The following is a 14,744-nucleotide window of genomic DNA, read 5'->3' as shown; positions in this document are numbered from 1 at the left end:
CAGAAACTAAATATACATAACATTTTTAAATTTAAATTTTGTTAACAAATTCAGTATTTTTCCTATATGTTGGTTCTTTCTTCAATCTCTGTGTATTCATTCCCCCACCACCCCAATAATTTATTAGTCCTGTACGTTCATAATTTACCATTTTTATAATCTGATTAAGCAAAAATAAAATTATAATAACAATTATAAATGTTTTAAATTTTTTAAATAGTATATGCTATATATTACATACATGCATAGATTACTTTTGTGCTTAACAATAATTTCCTTTACATGAATCGAGTAGAAAAAAAAATCATTCAAAATTTCCTGAAATTGAAAGTTACACAGATAAAATCTTCTTATTTTGTGTCCATTTCTGTGTATAAGTGTTGCAAGTTGTGTACATGAAATCTTGTTGTATTTCCTGCCCATCTGCACTTATGGATCTCGCGACATAATATTTTTCTTATGAATATTAACTTTTATCATGGAACCTCCAAAGGGGCGAAGACTGAAAACGGCACGAGGGAACAAGTCCAGACTGGTACTCAGACCAGTTCAGAGCCCGGAAAGAAATCCCATAGTTCAGCTGCGCCTTCCCAAACCATGGCTGCTGCTGCAGCTGCTGCAGTAACAGCTGTAGCAGCATCAAAAAAGAAGCCACGATACCTTCATCAGAAGAGTACTCAAGCCCCACCAGTCCATTCAGACAACAACCACAGTACGTAAATTATTCTAGAGTTTGAACATAAGATAATACAGTGAAACTTCCAAATGCTGTTTCCCCAGCGCTTTTCCCATTAGTTTCCTCATATTAAATTTTCTATAAAGCAGACACTCGCATAAAAGATGCAGACAGCTTTTTCAACTATATTCTGACACCAAAACATTCACAAAAGCGAACAGCAGCCTCCTGAAAATAAATGTTTTCCTGATAAACACAGTGGTGTTTCCCCTATGTGTTTTGTTCCCTTTTTAATTTTCTAGTTAGTTTAGTTTTCTTCTTTGTCTTGAATTCCTAGATTTTGATTAAATTGCAAACATGTTTAAGTACTTTTTTTGTCTTCTTCAGTTTCACTTTGAATTTTGATGCAAAAATACCGACGGTGCCTCTCTGCTTGCATTTGACGCTTAAATGAGCAAAAAATTAAAGTGAGTGTAAGTGAACAACTAAGTGGCACGACTTGGCCGTGAAGTTTTCCATCGGAAAGACTCAGGCCTTTGAACAAAAAATAAGATAAATTTTATGATCTTGTAAATTTTCCACAGATATTTTCCTAAAATGTCTGGTTTGGCCAAAAACAAGGATATTTTGAATGATTTTCCATGCTTGTTACGTACCATTGGCTGGTTTGCTTATTCAAGGCGAGTCTTTGGATGTTGCAAATCATTTAAGGCATATGGATTTTAAAATATCTTCAAGTTGGCTTGACAAATTTACAAAATAATAATATAAGATTAGTAGACAATGAGGTTGTACAAAATTTGATGGAAATACTTAAACAATATTTTTCTGATTTTGAACCCGAAAACATTTTTAATTGTGATGAGAGAGACAGCATTATATTTAAAGCACTTCCAGATCAAACTATGGAGTTAAAAATAAGTGTTGTCATGGAGGAAAAGTTTCAAAGGAGCTTTTAACTTTGCTCATTTGCTTTGTGAATTTGAAAACCCTCTGGTCATAGGAAATACTAAAATACTTAATTTTTCAAAGGTGTTGATATCTTGTTATTTCCATTGTGGTCCACCTTATAAACCAAACACTTTTTCACTCACAAAAGTGGACATATTCCATTCCCCAATTGTATCCATTATAGGGAAGTTTCACTGTAGTACTACAAATGGCCAAATGTACTTCATTATTTGTTATATGTGGTTTTAGGATGTAATTACTGTCATCTAAACATGCATGATCACAATGTTAATTTTGTTTACAGTTGTACTACTGTCAATAATTTATTTGTTTAAAACTTCATTATTTGCCTAATTTACTTGTGATACAAAGTGTTTAGTTCATTAAAGATTTATATGTTTTTATTATCTACGACTTCTAAAATAATGTTAGTTAGAACATTTTTGTATCTTATATTTTAGAAAATTAGTTTTCAATTTGTACACCCATGTTTCATATTGATTTTCATATATAATTTATTATCTTCTGAACTTAAGTTTATTTTAGAGGCAATAAGAAAACTATCATTTGTCAAATGTTTAAAGTTAGGTTAATTTTATTTTTCTCTAGATCTAAAACAGTAAGTAGTACAGAAAACATTTAGTTCTTACTTTGATAAAAATATTTTGTTGCATAGGTAAACTTAATTTTTTTTTTTTAATCAGCAGGTTATTCTGGATGTGAAACACCTGCCACCAATCCTACTGTCACTCCTCCATTTTGTATGGACGTAGATTCTGCAACAGACAGCAACAATGACACTGCCTTAACTCTTGCCTGTGCTGGAGGTCATGAAGAACTTGTCGAACTTCTATTGTCAAGAGGGGCCAACATCGGTGTGTATCTTTTATATCAATTTAAATGTATATTCAGTTTATTTACCATTTATTTTCTTCCTCACTAGAACATAGAGACAAGAAAGGGTTCACACCCCTTATATTAGCTGCCACTGCTGGACATGAAAAAGTTGTTGAAACACTCATGAACCATTCAGCCGATATGGAAGCTCAATCTGAGAGAACAAAAGATACTCCTCTCTCCCTGGCCTGTTCAGGAGGAAGATACGAAGTAAATTATTGTGATTTGTAAAAAAAATTTGAATAAATACATTGCTGTCTGCATGCGTCTTAGGTTGTTGAATTACTTCTCTCAAAAGGAGCAAATAAAGAACATCGAAATGTATCAGACTATACTCCTCTAAGTCTAGCAGCATCAGGTGGTTATGTTAACATAATCAAACTGTTACTGACAAACGGAGCTGAAATCAATTCAAGAACAGGAAGTAAATTAGGAATCTCACCTCTAATGTTGGCAGCAATGAATGGTCACACAGGTAGATTTTCAATTAAATATATCAAGAAGATGTTAATAATTATTGTAATAAGTTATTGTAATATTAATAACATTATTATAATAAGTAACATTATCTCTTTACTTTTCAGCTGCTGTAAAACTTCTACTGGATATGGGATCCGATATCAATGCTCAAATTGAGACAAATCGAAATACCGCACTTACCCTTGCCTGTTTTCAAGGTCGGCATGAGGTTGTAAGTCTGCTCCTTGATCGCAGAGCCAATGTTGAGCACAGAGCAAAGGTAATGGGACTTGTATTTTTAAATTGAGAATTTATTGTTGATTAATTTTTGATCTGTAGACCGGTTTGACTCCGTTGATGGAAGCTGCTAGTGGCGGTTATGTAGAAGTTGGAAGAGTCCTCCTTGATAAGGGAGCTGACGTCAATGCCCCTCCTGTTCCATCATCTAGGGATACAGCACTCACAATCGCTGCTGATAAAGGCCATTGCCGCTTTGTCGAACTATTGCTTAACAGGTTTGTATTCAATCAATGTAAAACAGATTTTAAGTGCTTTTATAAACATCTCCTTTCAGATCGGCACAAGTGGAAGTAAAAAACAAGAAGGGTAACTCTCCTTTATGGCTTGCTGCAAATGGTGGCCACCTTGCAGTTGTTGAACTTCTGTATAATGCAGGGGCCGATATAGACTCCCAGGATAATAGAAAAGTATGTAATAATAATAGCAATGTATTGTTTTAAAAAAGGTTTTATGTTGAAAACTTTTTACAAACTTATTTCATTTTAGGTGTCCTGCTTAATGGCTGCATTCAGGAAAGGCCATGTTAAAGTCGTTAAGTGGATGGTAAACCATGTCATGCAATTTCCTAGTGATCAAGAAATGACTCGATATATCTCTACTGTAAATGATAAGGTACTATTTTTTTAGTTATCACTAGTATGGGGGATTACATAGCCAAATTAGCTTAGCCTCTTGGTTTGTAGATCCCAGTAGTCATGGGTTCTATTCCCACCATTTTGAGCCTGGAATGCTCTATCACATTTTTCTTCCCCTATGTAAAATAACAAGCATAAGTACCATTCTCTGGCAAATATGGAAAATATAAGGCCATAAAAATATGGAAAAACTAGATTTTATATAATCGGCTGAGTGGTTCTGCTTACAGTTTATTTTTCATCCAATTAATTGTTCTACTCACCCGACATAAAAAATGTCTACTAGATTTTATTTTATTGATTACAAATAATATTTCTGTTTAGGAACTTCTTGAAAAATGTCAGGAATGCACAAAGATAATCAGAGCGGCAAAAGATCAACAAGCAGCGAAGGCAAACAAGAATGCGACTATTCTTCTTGAAGAACTTTATCTTGAGAAAACGAGAGAAGAGAGTAAAAAGGCCGCAGCCGCTAAAAAGAGAGAAAGAAAGAAAAAAAAGAAACTGGAGAAGAAAGAAGAAAAAAGAAAGCTACAAGCAGAAAATCAGAAAAATGAGAGATACACTGTTGAAGACGAAGAAGAGGAAGAAGAAGATTACCAGGAAGAAGAAGAAGTAAAGAGGACTATCAAAGGTAAATTTATAATTCAATTTATTTTATTCATTATACTGATTTTTTAAGTATGTCATCATCTTGTCATAGTAGAAAGTAAATTAAAACCTTTAATTATGCAGTGCAGAAAAATCGTATAAAATATTTTACTTACTTTATTTTTTAATTTTTGTGAAAAAGTAAAAACATAACATATTACTTAAAATCCTAAAAACAAGTTCTCATGTCTGTAATCAATTTTAAGAGCACTACAACCCTTTTTTGGTCCTGGCTCCCCTAATAATTTTATGTCAGAAATTCCTTATGTCCTAAATATTTGTAGATGCCTTCTAGTTGCAAGCTCCAAAAGTAATATTCACATCATTGCGTATGCCATCAAGGCACTTAGGTTAAGGCTAGTACACATACTCGTAGACAAAATTGCACGACTATCTACAGACAGTTAGTTGATTTTGTCTGTAGACTGTTGTGGAACAAATCCAAAATGATCTAGAACCTTTGTCAAGCGTCCACACCTGCATAGCTCAATTAAACTAGTTTCCATGATAACATGTCAAGCAAGATAGTGGCCTGTAGCTTTGCTGCTTGTACAACTTTAATTTTTGGTCAAGAAAAGAAAATTAATTGTAAATGTTGGTGGACAAGGTTTAGCGGACAGTCCTACATTTGGATTGACTCTTTTGGAAAAATAAAATTAGAAGATAGTTCAGGTTTTAGAAATTTCACCTAGCTAACCACCACACTTTGGAAAATTTGCTACTTATGAATTAATGAATGGAAATAAAATATGCAAGGAAGAAAAAAGATTCAGAACAAACATTACACTCTCTGTTGTTGATGCTGTGCAACATGTCTCCAGTTTTCCATCTGTGCTGGGAAACCATAGACTTGCGATTTTTGACTATGGGTAGTTGCAGAACAAGCGATTTGTTCCTAATTTGTCTATAGACAATCGCTGAACTTTGTCTATAGACACGAGTTGTGCGATTTTGTTTATGGTGTGTATTAGCCTTTAGGCCTTCTAACTTTTCTGCTTGTGCCCATTTGTCCATCTTTGCTGGTGCTTCCCACTACTTCATCCTCACAACATGACCAGCCTGGCTTAATCTTGATAACTTTGTGTTGTATTTAGACCGACTTGAGACTTGATGTATATATCGTACACCTTATTTGTACTTCTTTATCATTCATCCCTTCTTATATGGCTCTGAAAATTCTTTAAAGAATTTTCCTTTCAAAGATTTAGAGATGTTTTGATGGTCTTGGTGATGGTCCAAATTTGAGAAGCGTACATATGGCATACTAATAGACAGATGAGGGGTTTAGAGCCTATTTGTGTTCCTGGAGATCACAATGCTTTTCATATATTTTGAAAGGCCAAAATAGTTCCTATTAACAGCTTTGATCTCCTGCTGATCTCCCAGATGTTATTAAAGGAATTTAGATAAAAGTCGTTGATTCTGAAAACATGCTATGAAGTTTACATCATCTGTATAGGACATAAGCTAAATGGATTTGACGTGTATAGTTCCTGAGGTCTAGATCCCTCCCCCCCCCTTTTGTAGGGCTAGAGTAATCTTGCCTCAATCTTTTATTTACATATATATATATCCCTGAAAGGGATGCATCTTCCTGGATCCTGACTGCACATTTCATTGTCATTTTCACCAACCCAATGACTTCAGATATTATATTCATTTCTTTCAGGTCCTCATACAGTCTTGATAGATAAGTAATTGTTTATTTATAATTTTTACATATAGATTGCAATGTGACTTTTTTTCCTGTTAAAAGTGTGAAAAACACTGGCCTTTATAACCTTTTGCAATCTTAACAATGTAATCATTTTGTCTCTTGTTTTGCCTGCTTCTACATTAGCCGGGAAAAATTGATTTAAAACCCACTGTCACTTTTGACTCATGGTTAATAATTTTAAATTATGCGAACAATTTAAAATATCTGCAAGTCTGAGTCATCAATTTGACAGATAACCAAGTATACAAATGTACATGTATCTATACTCTAAGAATAAATAAATAATTAAGTAGATAAATAAATGCAACACATGTGTATATACAAATTATTTAGTGCAGGATTGCTTTTAATCATTTGAGCTTCCAGACAGTGTCGAAAGCCTTTTCCATATTGAGAACCATGCCAGTATGTTTTTTCTTGTTGAACTCCCCGATAATAAAGTTCACCTCCCTTGAGCAATTGTCGAGTTTTTCCACCCGTCAGCAAGCTTCTGAACTATGTTTTGCATTTTGTACAGTAGCCTTTTCAGTTGATTTGTCCTGTGCCTTTGATACAGACAGCGTACTCTTTTTTTATAGTAATGATTTTTTTAAATTCCTAATGGAAGCTCTCCTATTGGGTGTGTCGGCACTCTTTGTGGTATACTTTGTTTGGCTGTAGGTGCGTGAAATTTGATAGTTCAGATTTGATTCAATTTGATTCTGTGGTTGACGGTGTTGGAGGGAGATTGATTTTTTATTGAGTATGTTGCAAAATTATTTCTAGTTGGCTTTGTCTTAGCAGAATCTGGCTTTCTTAAGAATGGTTTTGTATTGAAAGGATAGCTTTAGAAGGTCAGGGTTGTGATCAGAGTTTAGGAGCGAAAGACTGTAAGGGGTCGAGTACCCCTGCAGGTTTTTTATTATGAAGAAATCAAGAAATATACAGTCTTGGGCATATGACGATCATAAGGATTTATAAAATCTATGAAGATGTGATAGGGCACCTGGAATCCCATACATAAAAAATGGAGATTATTAGAGATTTTTGAAGACCTCAGTGGCTGAGTGTCCGAATCATATTTGTCACTTTAGCAGTTCTAAGACAAATCCCCATGGGCTTTTTAATTGATAATGTTTGAAAAATGTTTTGTTCAGTGGTTTGGTCCTTTGTTCACAATACCCAACAGGCAGTTAGGCGTTTAAGCCATTTTATATGACAGGAATTACTTTATTTTAAGAAGAAAAGATTAATAAACTTAAATTGTTATAGAAATAAAAGACAAAACACCTGGCGAAGTGGCTGCAATAAGCGATTCCCCAGCGAGAATCGGGCCAAATGGCAATGTTGAGGGTGAAGAAGGAGATAGTGGAATTGATGCGAACAGTCAGGGAAGCTGTAGCAGTAGTGAAGTTAAAACTGGAATTAACCGGAGGAAAGAGAAGAAGAAGAAAAAGTGTAATCAGCAAGGCCAAAATGTTAATTCTCCCATCGCTCCATCAACGAGCAAACTGGAGGAGAGGCGAACTACAAGTGTAACAATATCACAAACTACTTGTATAAAGCAACAGGGTAAACAAAATGAAAAACCTGAAACTAAAGGTACCAGGCAACAACAAACCAAATCAAACAAAGTCCTGCAAGCTCAACAGCAGCAGCAACCGTCCCTCAACTTCGAACCTTCTCGGCATCCTGCAGATAGAGAAGATTTTGAAGCAACTGGCAATGATGTTTATTCCTCAGCTAAAACCAAAAAGTATGCTATGTAAGTATAAATTTTACCTTACTGGTTTATTTAACAAATATATTATTTTTTAAATTTATTTATTGTGCATTCAGTGTGGTAATCTAAGCAACATTTATTTCAGGCCATACTGTGATGAATTCAGTCCACCTAAAACAGCAAGTTCCACCAGTCCGAAGCTTGCTGGGGGGAAAAGAGAAGAAGGCTGGAAGGAAGTAGTTCGAAAGTATCTCAATTCGCCGTACAGATCCAAAAAAGTCTCAGTTCCTTTAAATGCAATAAGTAGAGTAATAGGCAGAGGAGGCAGTAATATTAATGCTATAAGAGCTGTTACTGGTGCTAACATCGAAGTTGAAAAACAAAGTAAAGGTCAAGGTGAAAGAATAATAACGCTTAAAGGTTCAGCCGAGGCGACCAAAGAAGCACATTTCCTCATTGCAACTCTCATCAATGATCCTGATGTCGACATTCTTCAGATGATTCCCAAATCAAAATCAGCTGTTGCTGTCTGGGAGAAGTCAATGGTAAGCTATTTTGTCACATTTATCATTCACATTACTTTTAATTAACATTTTTCATTACACAGATCTCACATTTGTACATAAATAAAGATTTGTTGGTTAATGTCAGAAAACATTAACTTTTTTTAATTAAAAAAAAAAATAAATAAATACATTACTTATTTTTATTTACAGTAAAAACTCCATTATCTGGGGTAATGATAGGGAAGTATTCCACAGAAAATTTATTTTCAGAATTTATTTTTTTAACGTACCTAGAAAAATTCAGCCTAAAAGGTGAATTAAGAAGACATGTACATATATTACTTTTAATACAGATCTAACATAAAAAAATGGATTAAATCTTTTTTCTTAAAAAAATCGTTAAAAAATGTCCAAAAGGTCAAACTAAAAAATGGTCTCCACAGTAACATAGCGACAAAGCGATAGTAAAACTAAAAGGCTGTGACACAGAGGATTCTAGAAGAGGTACTTTGTTCTGGAACATCATCAGAAGGGTTAGTGCGTTGTTCCAGGATGACGTCCGAACGAATGTGTTCAATGTAAACAGACCGGTGGGAATTTCATAGGCAGAAGACAAAACATGGTGATATTTGAATCAGAGGTGACTTTGCAGAGCAAAATATATACCTGTATACATAGTATACAGGAGACCTGGGGGACCAGATAATCGAACCCCAGATAATGGAGGGTTTACTGTATTTGGACTTCTTCCACTTGGCAAATGTCATATCTTTTAAAATTATATGAATATTAATAAATTGGAAATTAATACAATTGTAAGATGATGTATTTACTTTTTTAGTTTAAAAAAAGCCACACCCAAGGAAATGTTTTCTGACATTAACCAACAGTGATTAGTCTTAAAAATAACATTTTAAATAGAAATAGAATTACGAGACCTCCTAGGAGGCCTCTGGCCTCTCCCTGATAGATCAGGGGGAGTCACCCACCTTGGTGCCAGAGTGACTCCGAGGTTAGGCTCTAGTCGGGCGCCATCAACTTCTTTGGTCATTTTGGCGCCCTTACATTCCCTAAAACCAGTCATTCTCACACTTACTCATACAATAAATACATACATACTCCTATATACAAACCCAATCACACATGCATATCCTTTGTCTAGAATCTGGGTCGGCATATTTTAAATAAAAACAACTTTATAAATAAAGATAATATCACAGTAGAATAGACTGACAAAGGTTCCATTTTCGATGAGAAACTTTTTTAAAATCACCCTAAAGCATATGGGTACCAGAACAGGAAGTTTTCCCATAACAAAATGGTCTATATTGTCTTGAATTAATAAGTCCCTAAATATTAGTTTCAGGGGCATAATTGTAATGCCATTTACATGGGTGTATACACCCTTTAATTCGTATTACGCATACACATTTAATAAGGCAGCCTCAACCAGTGCAAAAGCCGGACAAAAATATAAATTATGCATTTTTTTAAAAAAGAGAGACTTAGACACACAGGTAAACATGTCTGAGCGAGCAAGAACCTTACGAAGCATTACAAAGCTGACTTGATCCATTCAGTGAACGAAGTCGCCAACTGTGCGGGCCCCTCTACTGCTGCTGTCCTTAAACCAATGGATATAATGTGTAAATTAACATAACACCCATATATCTGTCGAATATGTCTCTCAGCTGGTGGATATCATCCGACCAATTGAAACGAAGCAGGACCATCAGCTTACAATTGACAAACGTTCCAAAACTATATTTGAAACCAATCTCTTTTGTCTATCTGGCAGCGTTTGTGATCGGCTTTTGATCGTCTCTGCTTTCTAAAGGATTGTGCTGTGCAAAAACTATGCTGCTCGACGGCCTCTAAATAAAAGCAAACAATATCGCTATGCATCATTATTGATGCCATCACTGAGGCACAATTGAATCTTGTGTAAAAAACAGGCAACGAATGCCTGGTCGATGTGAAAGTCAGAGATTTGTACGCTTTTTATTCTCAGTGCCATAAATATACATTACAAAGTGTCGACTGAAGATATCAAGCTATGTCCTATCTGCTCCTCCATATTTTGGCAACAAAACAAAAGTAGTATTAATCATCGTCAAAATAAATATGTTGAACCACTCAGTGTTTGCTTTATGTTAAAGTAAAATTTGGTACACATTCATTGTCCCATTTTCATTTCATTACAATGCGCTAAAAGTGACTCAGTAACATTAACGTTTCATGTTAAACATACAGCCTTGTACCCTGTCACAGCCCCTGATTTTTCATCTCTTATTTAACCACAGATAAACAATTGTATAGACTAATTATCATCCTCTGTCACTTTTGCAAATTTAAGATATTGTAACACGTATTTGTTACATGCGTAACTGCAAATAAGCCACCCAAGTGTGTGATAAAATGTATCCATTTATAGTAAATAACAAGCTGTATTATCTGCTTACAATAATTTTACATTTGTTTTTAGAGCACTGCTAAATCAAAATTGACAAACAAGTCCTCACAGACGAGTCAGGCCATGAGCAGTAGCAGCGCTGCTACAAAAACTACTACTACCATTGGTAAAACATCCTAATTAACTTGTTAATTTTATCACATAATAACGTTTATTATTTTATTTCAGGTAATCTAAATGGAAATTCTCTAACATACATTTCTAAAGTTTCAACTGTTAATCCATCAATTTCTTCACCAAGAATTTTGGCACCACGCCATGCAACAGCAGGTAATGTTGAACTAAAGTTGCATCGGTCAAAAATTTATTTGAAAACTAATAGAAAAATTGTAGTTATTGTTTAACATGTATATGAAAAAAATTGTTAGCAAAGTAATTTATAAAATCTTGATTTTTCATTTCTACAGTTTAATCTATGATTAATTACAGTGAATAAAAGACAGCAAACGACGAGTGCCAATGCACTTGCATCAGGAACAAAAACTACTATGTCATATACAAGTGCAATAATGACATATGCCAGGAGTAGTGGCTCTAGCGGAAAGAATGGGTCAAATTCAGGAAATTCCCAAACGTTTGCTGCAAAGCTTTCAACTATTGAGTCTCAACAACCTCCTACGACATCATCTACCATCACAGGCACCTCTCAATTGAGTGTACCTGTTACTGTCCTTGTATCATCAAGCAGTACAACATTGAACACAACACCACCTTCTACACTTATTGTTCCTGCTTCTCCTCCTCAGCTGAGACAGGTAGACCTGATAAATAAGCCAACCACAGAAAATATCAAATTACATTTTTATATATATATTTTTTTTTTCAGCCATCCCCACCTATTACAGCAGTTACACCTCCTACGCCGAGTAAACAGCTCGTTACTTCTAGCCCAACAGTTCCATCTACTGCTACTTCAATTTCACAAATATCTCCTAATGAAACATCGCCTACTCCTCCACCAACATCAACAGCACCAACTACACCTTCAAATCCTACAACTCTTGAATATTCTCTTTTCAATGATAACTTCACTAAGGTGACACAACAGTCGATGTGGGGTGGACGTGAGAACGAGCAAAAGGGCATGAACTTTGCAAGTGTAGCTGCAAACGGAATGCCTAACCCAATGGTTATGACTACTATATCAAACAAATATCTTGACCCATCACCACCACAGGTTAGCAATCAAATTTATGTTTAAATTATTTATGTCTGCCACTCTCCTTCTTAATTGTCACTTGTCTCCTTATTAGATACATAGAACTTAGTACTTCATCTCCTTGCATTGTGGAAAAAACTTAATATTGATTGTTTGAGTGTATTGCTTGATCAAATTACACACAAATTTCTGAAATTTCATTTTCGCTAATGGTTGTGTATTTAATTTTTTAGGTCGATGCCTCAAAAGCACCAGGATACCCAATTTATAGGGGAAATTCAGTTTGCTCCCCAGTGGCCAAAGGTTCAACGCCTACAACTTCCTCTGGAACGTCAACTCAACAAAATTATTATCCTGCACCTTCTGAGCCCTTGCAGACAGTTAGACCACCGCCTCCACCTCCTGTTTATGCTTCCACTGCCCCCCAATCGACTGAATTGGAACATACAGCTTATCACCCATCGCCTGCTACCATCTCTAGGCTTAATCCCAGGGCGCCAGATTTTGCGACAAACTTCAAACCGCAAATCTATCCGAGTGGAGCCCAATATTTACAGCAGCCAATTATTCCAAACAGCAATGTGATATCGTTTCCAATTAATAAATATCCAGGGGCGAGACCAAATGGACAGAGGTGGCCAATTCTTGCACACGGTTACCCTCAAACAGACGTAACCCACTTGTCATCTTTAGCAATGAGCCAGGCAGGAGATCTTCTTGGTACATTGGAAAACGGAGTTTCTCCCAATGTTTCACCTTCCTCTCCTCAAACAGCACAACAGCAGCAACAACAGCAAGATGACAGAAAAATACCACCAAGACCAATCGGAACAGAGAGAGCATGGAAAAATTATAACATCTCTACCCAACAAGAAATGGAAATGAACCAACCATGGCTGTTGGAGCCTAAGTTGTCCTGGCAAGGCACAAATATGGGACCAAACCAGGGCTTAGACAGACATCATATGTACAGAAATGCTCCTAATCCAGGACCACCACCTCCATTCTCCAGGATACCAATTCAGCCTGAAGACTTACCTCACATAATTGACACCCAATACCAGGCAAGTTTTGAATAGTGTTAAAATGAAGTTTTTGATGTTATTACTCGGGTTAGGAAGATAGTGTGTTGGGGGGGACTATTCTCGGATTTTTAATCCTTCCATTTTTCATTCTTCTATATCCTATGAATTAGTAATCCGATCACAACAAGATTTGTCTCATGTTATTCTTTGTGATTTTCTTTTGTAAATTTTGATACGTTTCAATGCAAATAGGCGTTTTGTGGATATTATATTTTACTATTTTTTATATGACGTGGAACATTTTGTAAAAATTTGCCCCTAATTATTCTCATTCAAAAAATTTTTCCGAAGGCCTGAATTTCATTTTCAAAAAAGTGCTCGACAGAAGCTTTAGTTTTTTGTCCTTGTTAAATTAAAAAAATTAATAAGCAATTCAAAATCTTGAACACAAGCCAAGAAAAAGGAATATGAAAGTAAAACAACTTGACTTTTCACAATTTTTTTTAAGGAAGTTTTCTGTGACATCGTTTCGTTAAAACCACACAGTAAGCCTATATTGTGTCGTTTCTGCTGGCTTGTTGGGTTCCCATTATAATAGGATTTATAAATTGATAGACACCAGGCTAATCTGTGTGGGCCTTCCAATTTTTAATTCGATCACTTCTGTTGCTCAAAGTTGCAAATCCATAACACCAAACACAAAATATCGTTTAATAAAAATTTAAAAATTTTGGACAAAATTTAAAAAAATTATTTTTGATCACTTCTGGTGCTTGGAATTGCAAATCTTATACACCTAATGATGAAGGTAAGATATAGTTTAATCCCCACAAAAAATAATAAAACAAAGTTTTTTTTTCTTTATAATTATAAAAAATAAACGAATTTTCAATTTTTTTAGCACTTCCGGTGTATTAAACAAAAATTACAAACAAAGCTTTTTTCATTACTAACTTATTTACTGAGAAATTATTACAATGTGACTCTATTTGAAATTTTGTTTTCTATTTTCTTAACATTTTAATCAATTGTTTTCAGGCTGGTCTTGATGGCACTGGTCAATTTAATGCTGGAGCTGGCATCTCAATGATGCATTCTCTTCCCGTCATCAACCCACATTACAATGTACCTGCTGTGGCAGCAGCTGCAGCTGCAGTCGGTCAAGAATTGAGTTCAGCTTCTGATTGGGAACAAGCAAGGCTCCCAATGCAAGAACTTCCTCAGGACAAAACACATGTAAGAAGTAAACATGCTCAAAATAAACAATACAGAAAGCTTCAACCTTTATTTTACGATTGTTCTTAACAGTTAGAATGTTCGAAATGAATGTATTATTGCATGCTATATTATTTTTGGTGCATGGTGCATATACATGATTATTTATATAAATCATACTCAGTAATATATTTACTTGTTATAACTCAAGCTATTTTAGGATATATCCCCATCATAATTATGTCAAAAAATTTTATATATTTATGAAAATAAATTTCAAACCACTAAAAAAAATTTTGTTCAAATACTCCTTATAATGTTAGTAAAAATCCATCCTTTTTCAAAACTTTATTACATTAACCATTTTATGAACATATC

At 34.9% G+C, this 14,744-nt stretch overlaps 1 protein-coding gene across 9 annotated transcripts in view; it reads left to right on the top strand.

The window, feature by feature from the left end:
* LOC106670367 (ankyrin repeat and KH domain-containing protein 1-like) overlaps positions 1–14,744 on the top strand; it is a 31,688-nt gene that overhangs the window by 13,187 nt on the left and 3,757 nt on the right. For 6 of the 9 annotated variants that reach the window (XM_024224922.1, XM_024224906.1, XM_024224829.1 and 3 more), the window contains 17 exons: positions 494–712; positions 2,332–2,502; positions 2,571–2,734; positions 2,798–2,999; positions 3,109–3,263; positions 3,323–3,498; positions 3,558–3,690; positions 3,770–3,895; positions 4,243–4,552; positions 7,538–8,030; positions 8,134–8,533; positions 10,980–11,073; positions 11,136–11,237; positions 11,397–11,722; positions 11,794–12,144; positions 12,360–13,190; positions 14,190–14,387. In XM_024224922.1, the coding sequence (XP_024080690.1) occupies positions 494–712; positions 2,332–2,502; positions 2,571–2,734; positions 2,798–2,999; positions 3,109–3,263; positions 3,323–3,498; positions 3,558–3,690; positions 3,770–3,895; positions 4,243–4,552; positions 7,538–8,030; positions 8,134–8,533; positions 10,980–11,073; positions 11,136–11,237; positions 11,397–11,722; positions 11,794–12,144; positions 12,360–13,190; positions 14,190–14,387 (4,451 nt within the window). The remainder of the gene's footprint in view (positions 1–493; positions 713–2,331; positions 2,503–2,570; positions 2,735–2,797; positions 3,000–3,108; positions 3,264–3,322; positions 3,499–3,557; positions 3,691–3,769; positions 3,896–4,242; positions 4,553–7,537; positions 8,031–8,133; positions 8,534–10,979; positions 11,074–11,135; positions 11,238–11,396; positions 11,723–11,793; positions 12,145–12,359; positions 13,191–14,189; positions 14,388–14,744) is intronic. The other 3 variants (XM_014400626.2, XM_014400629.2, XM_014400628.2) reach the window with 3 other exon arrangements.

The sequence above is a fragment of the Cimex lectularius genome, unplaced genomic scaffold (genome assembly GCF_000648675.2).
Source record: "Cimex lectularius strain Harlan isolate CLEC.00 unplaced genomic scaffold, Clec_2.1 scaffold69, whole genome shotgun sequence".
Lineage (NCBI taxonomy): Eukaryota > Metazoa > Arthropoda > Insecta > Hemiptera > Cimicidae > Cimex > Cimex lectularius.
Note: the sequence above shows the minus strand (reverse complement) of the source record. Positions and strands in the feature narration are given on the sequence as shown.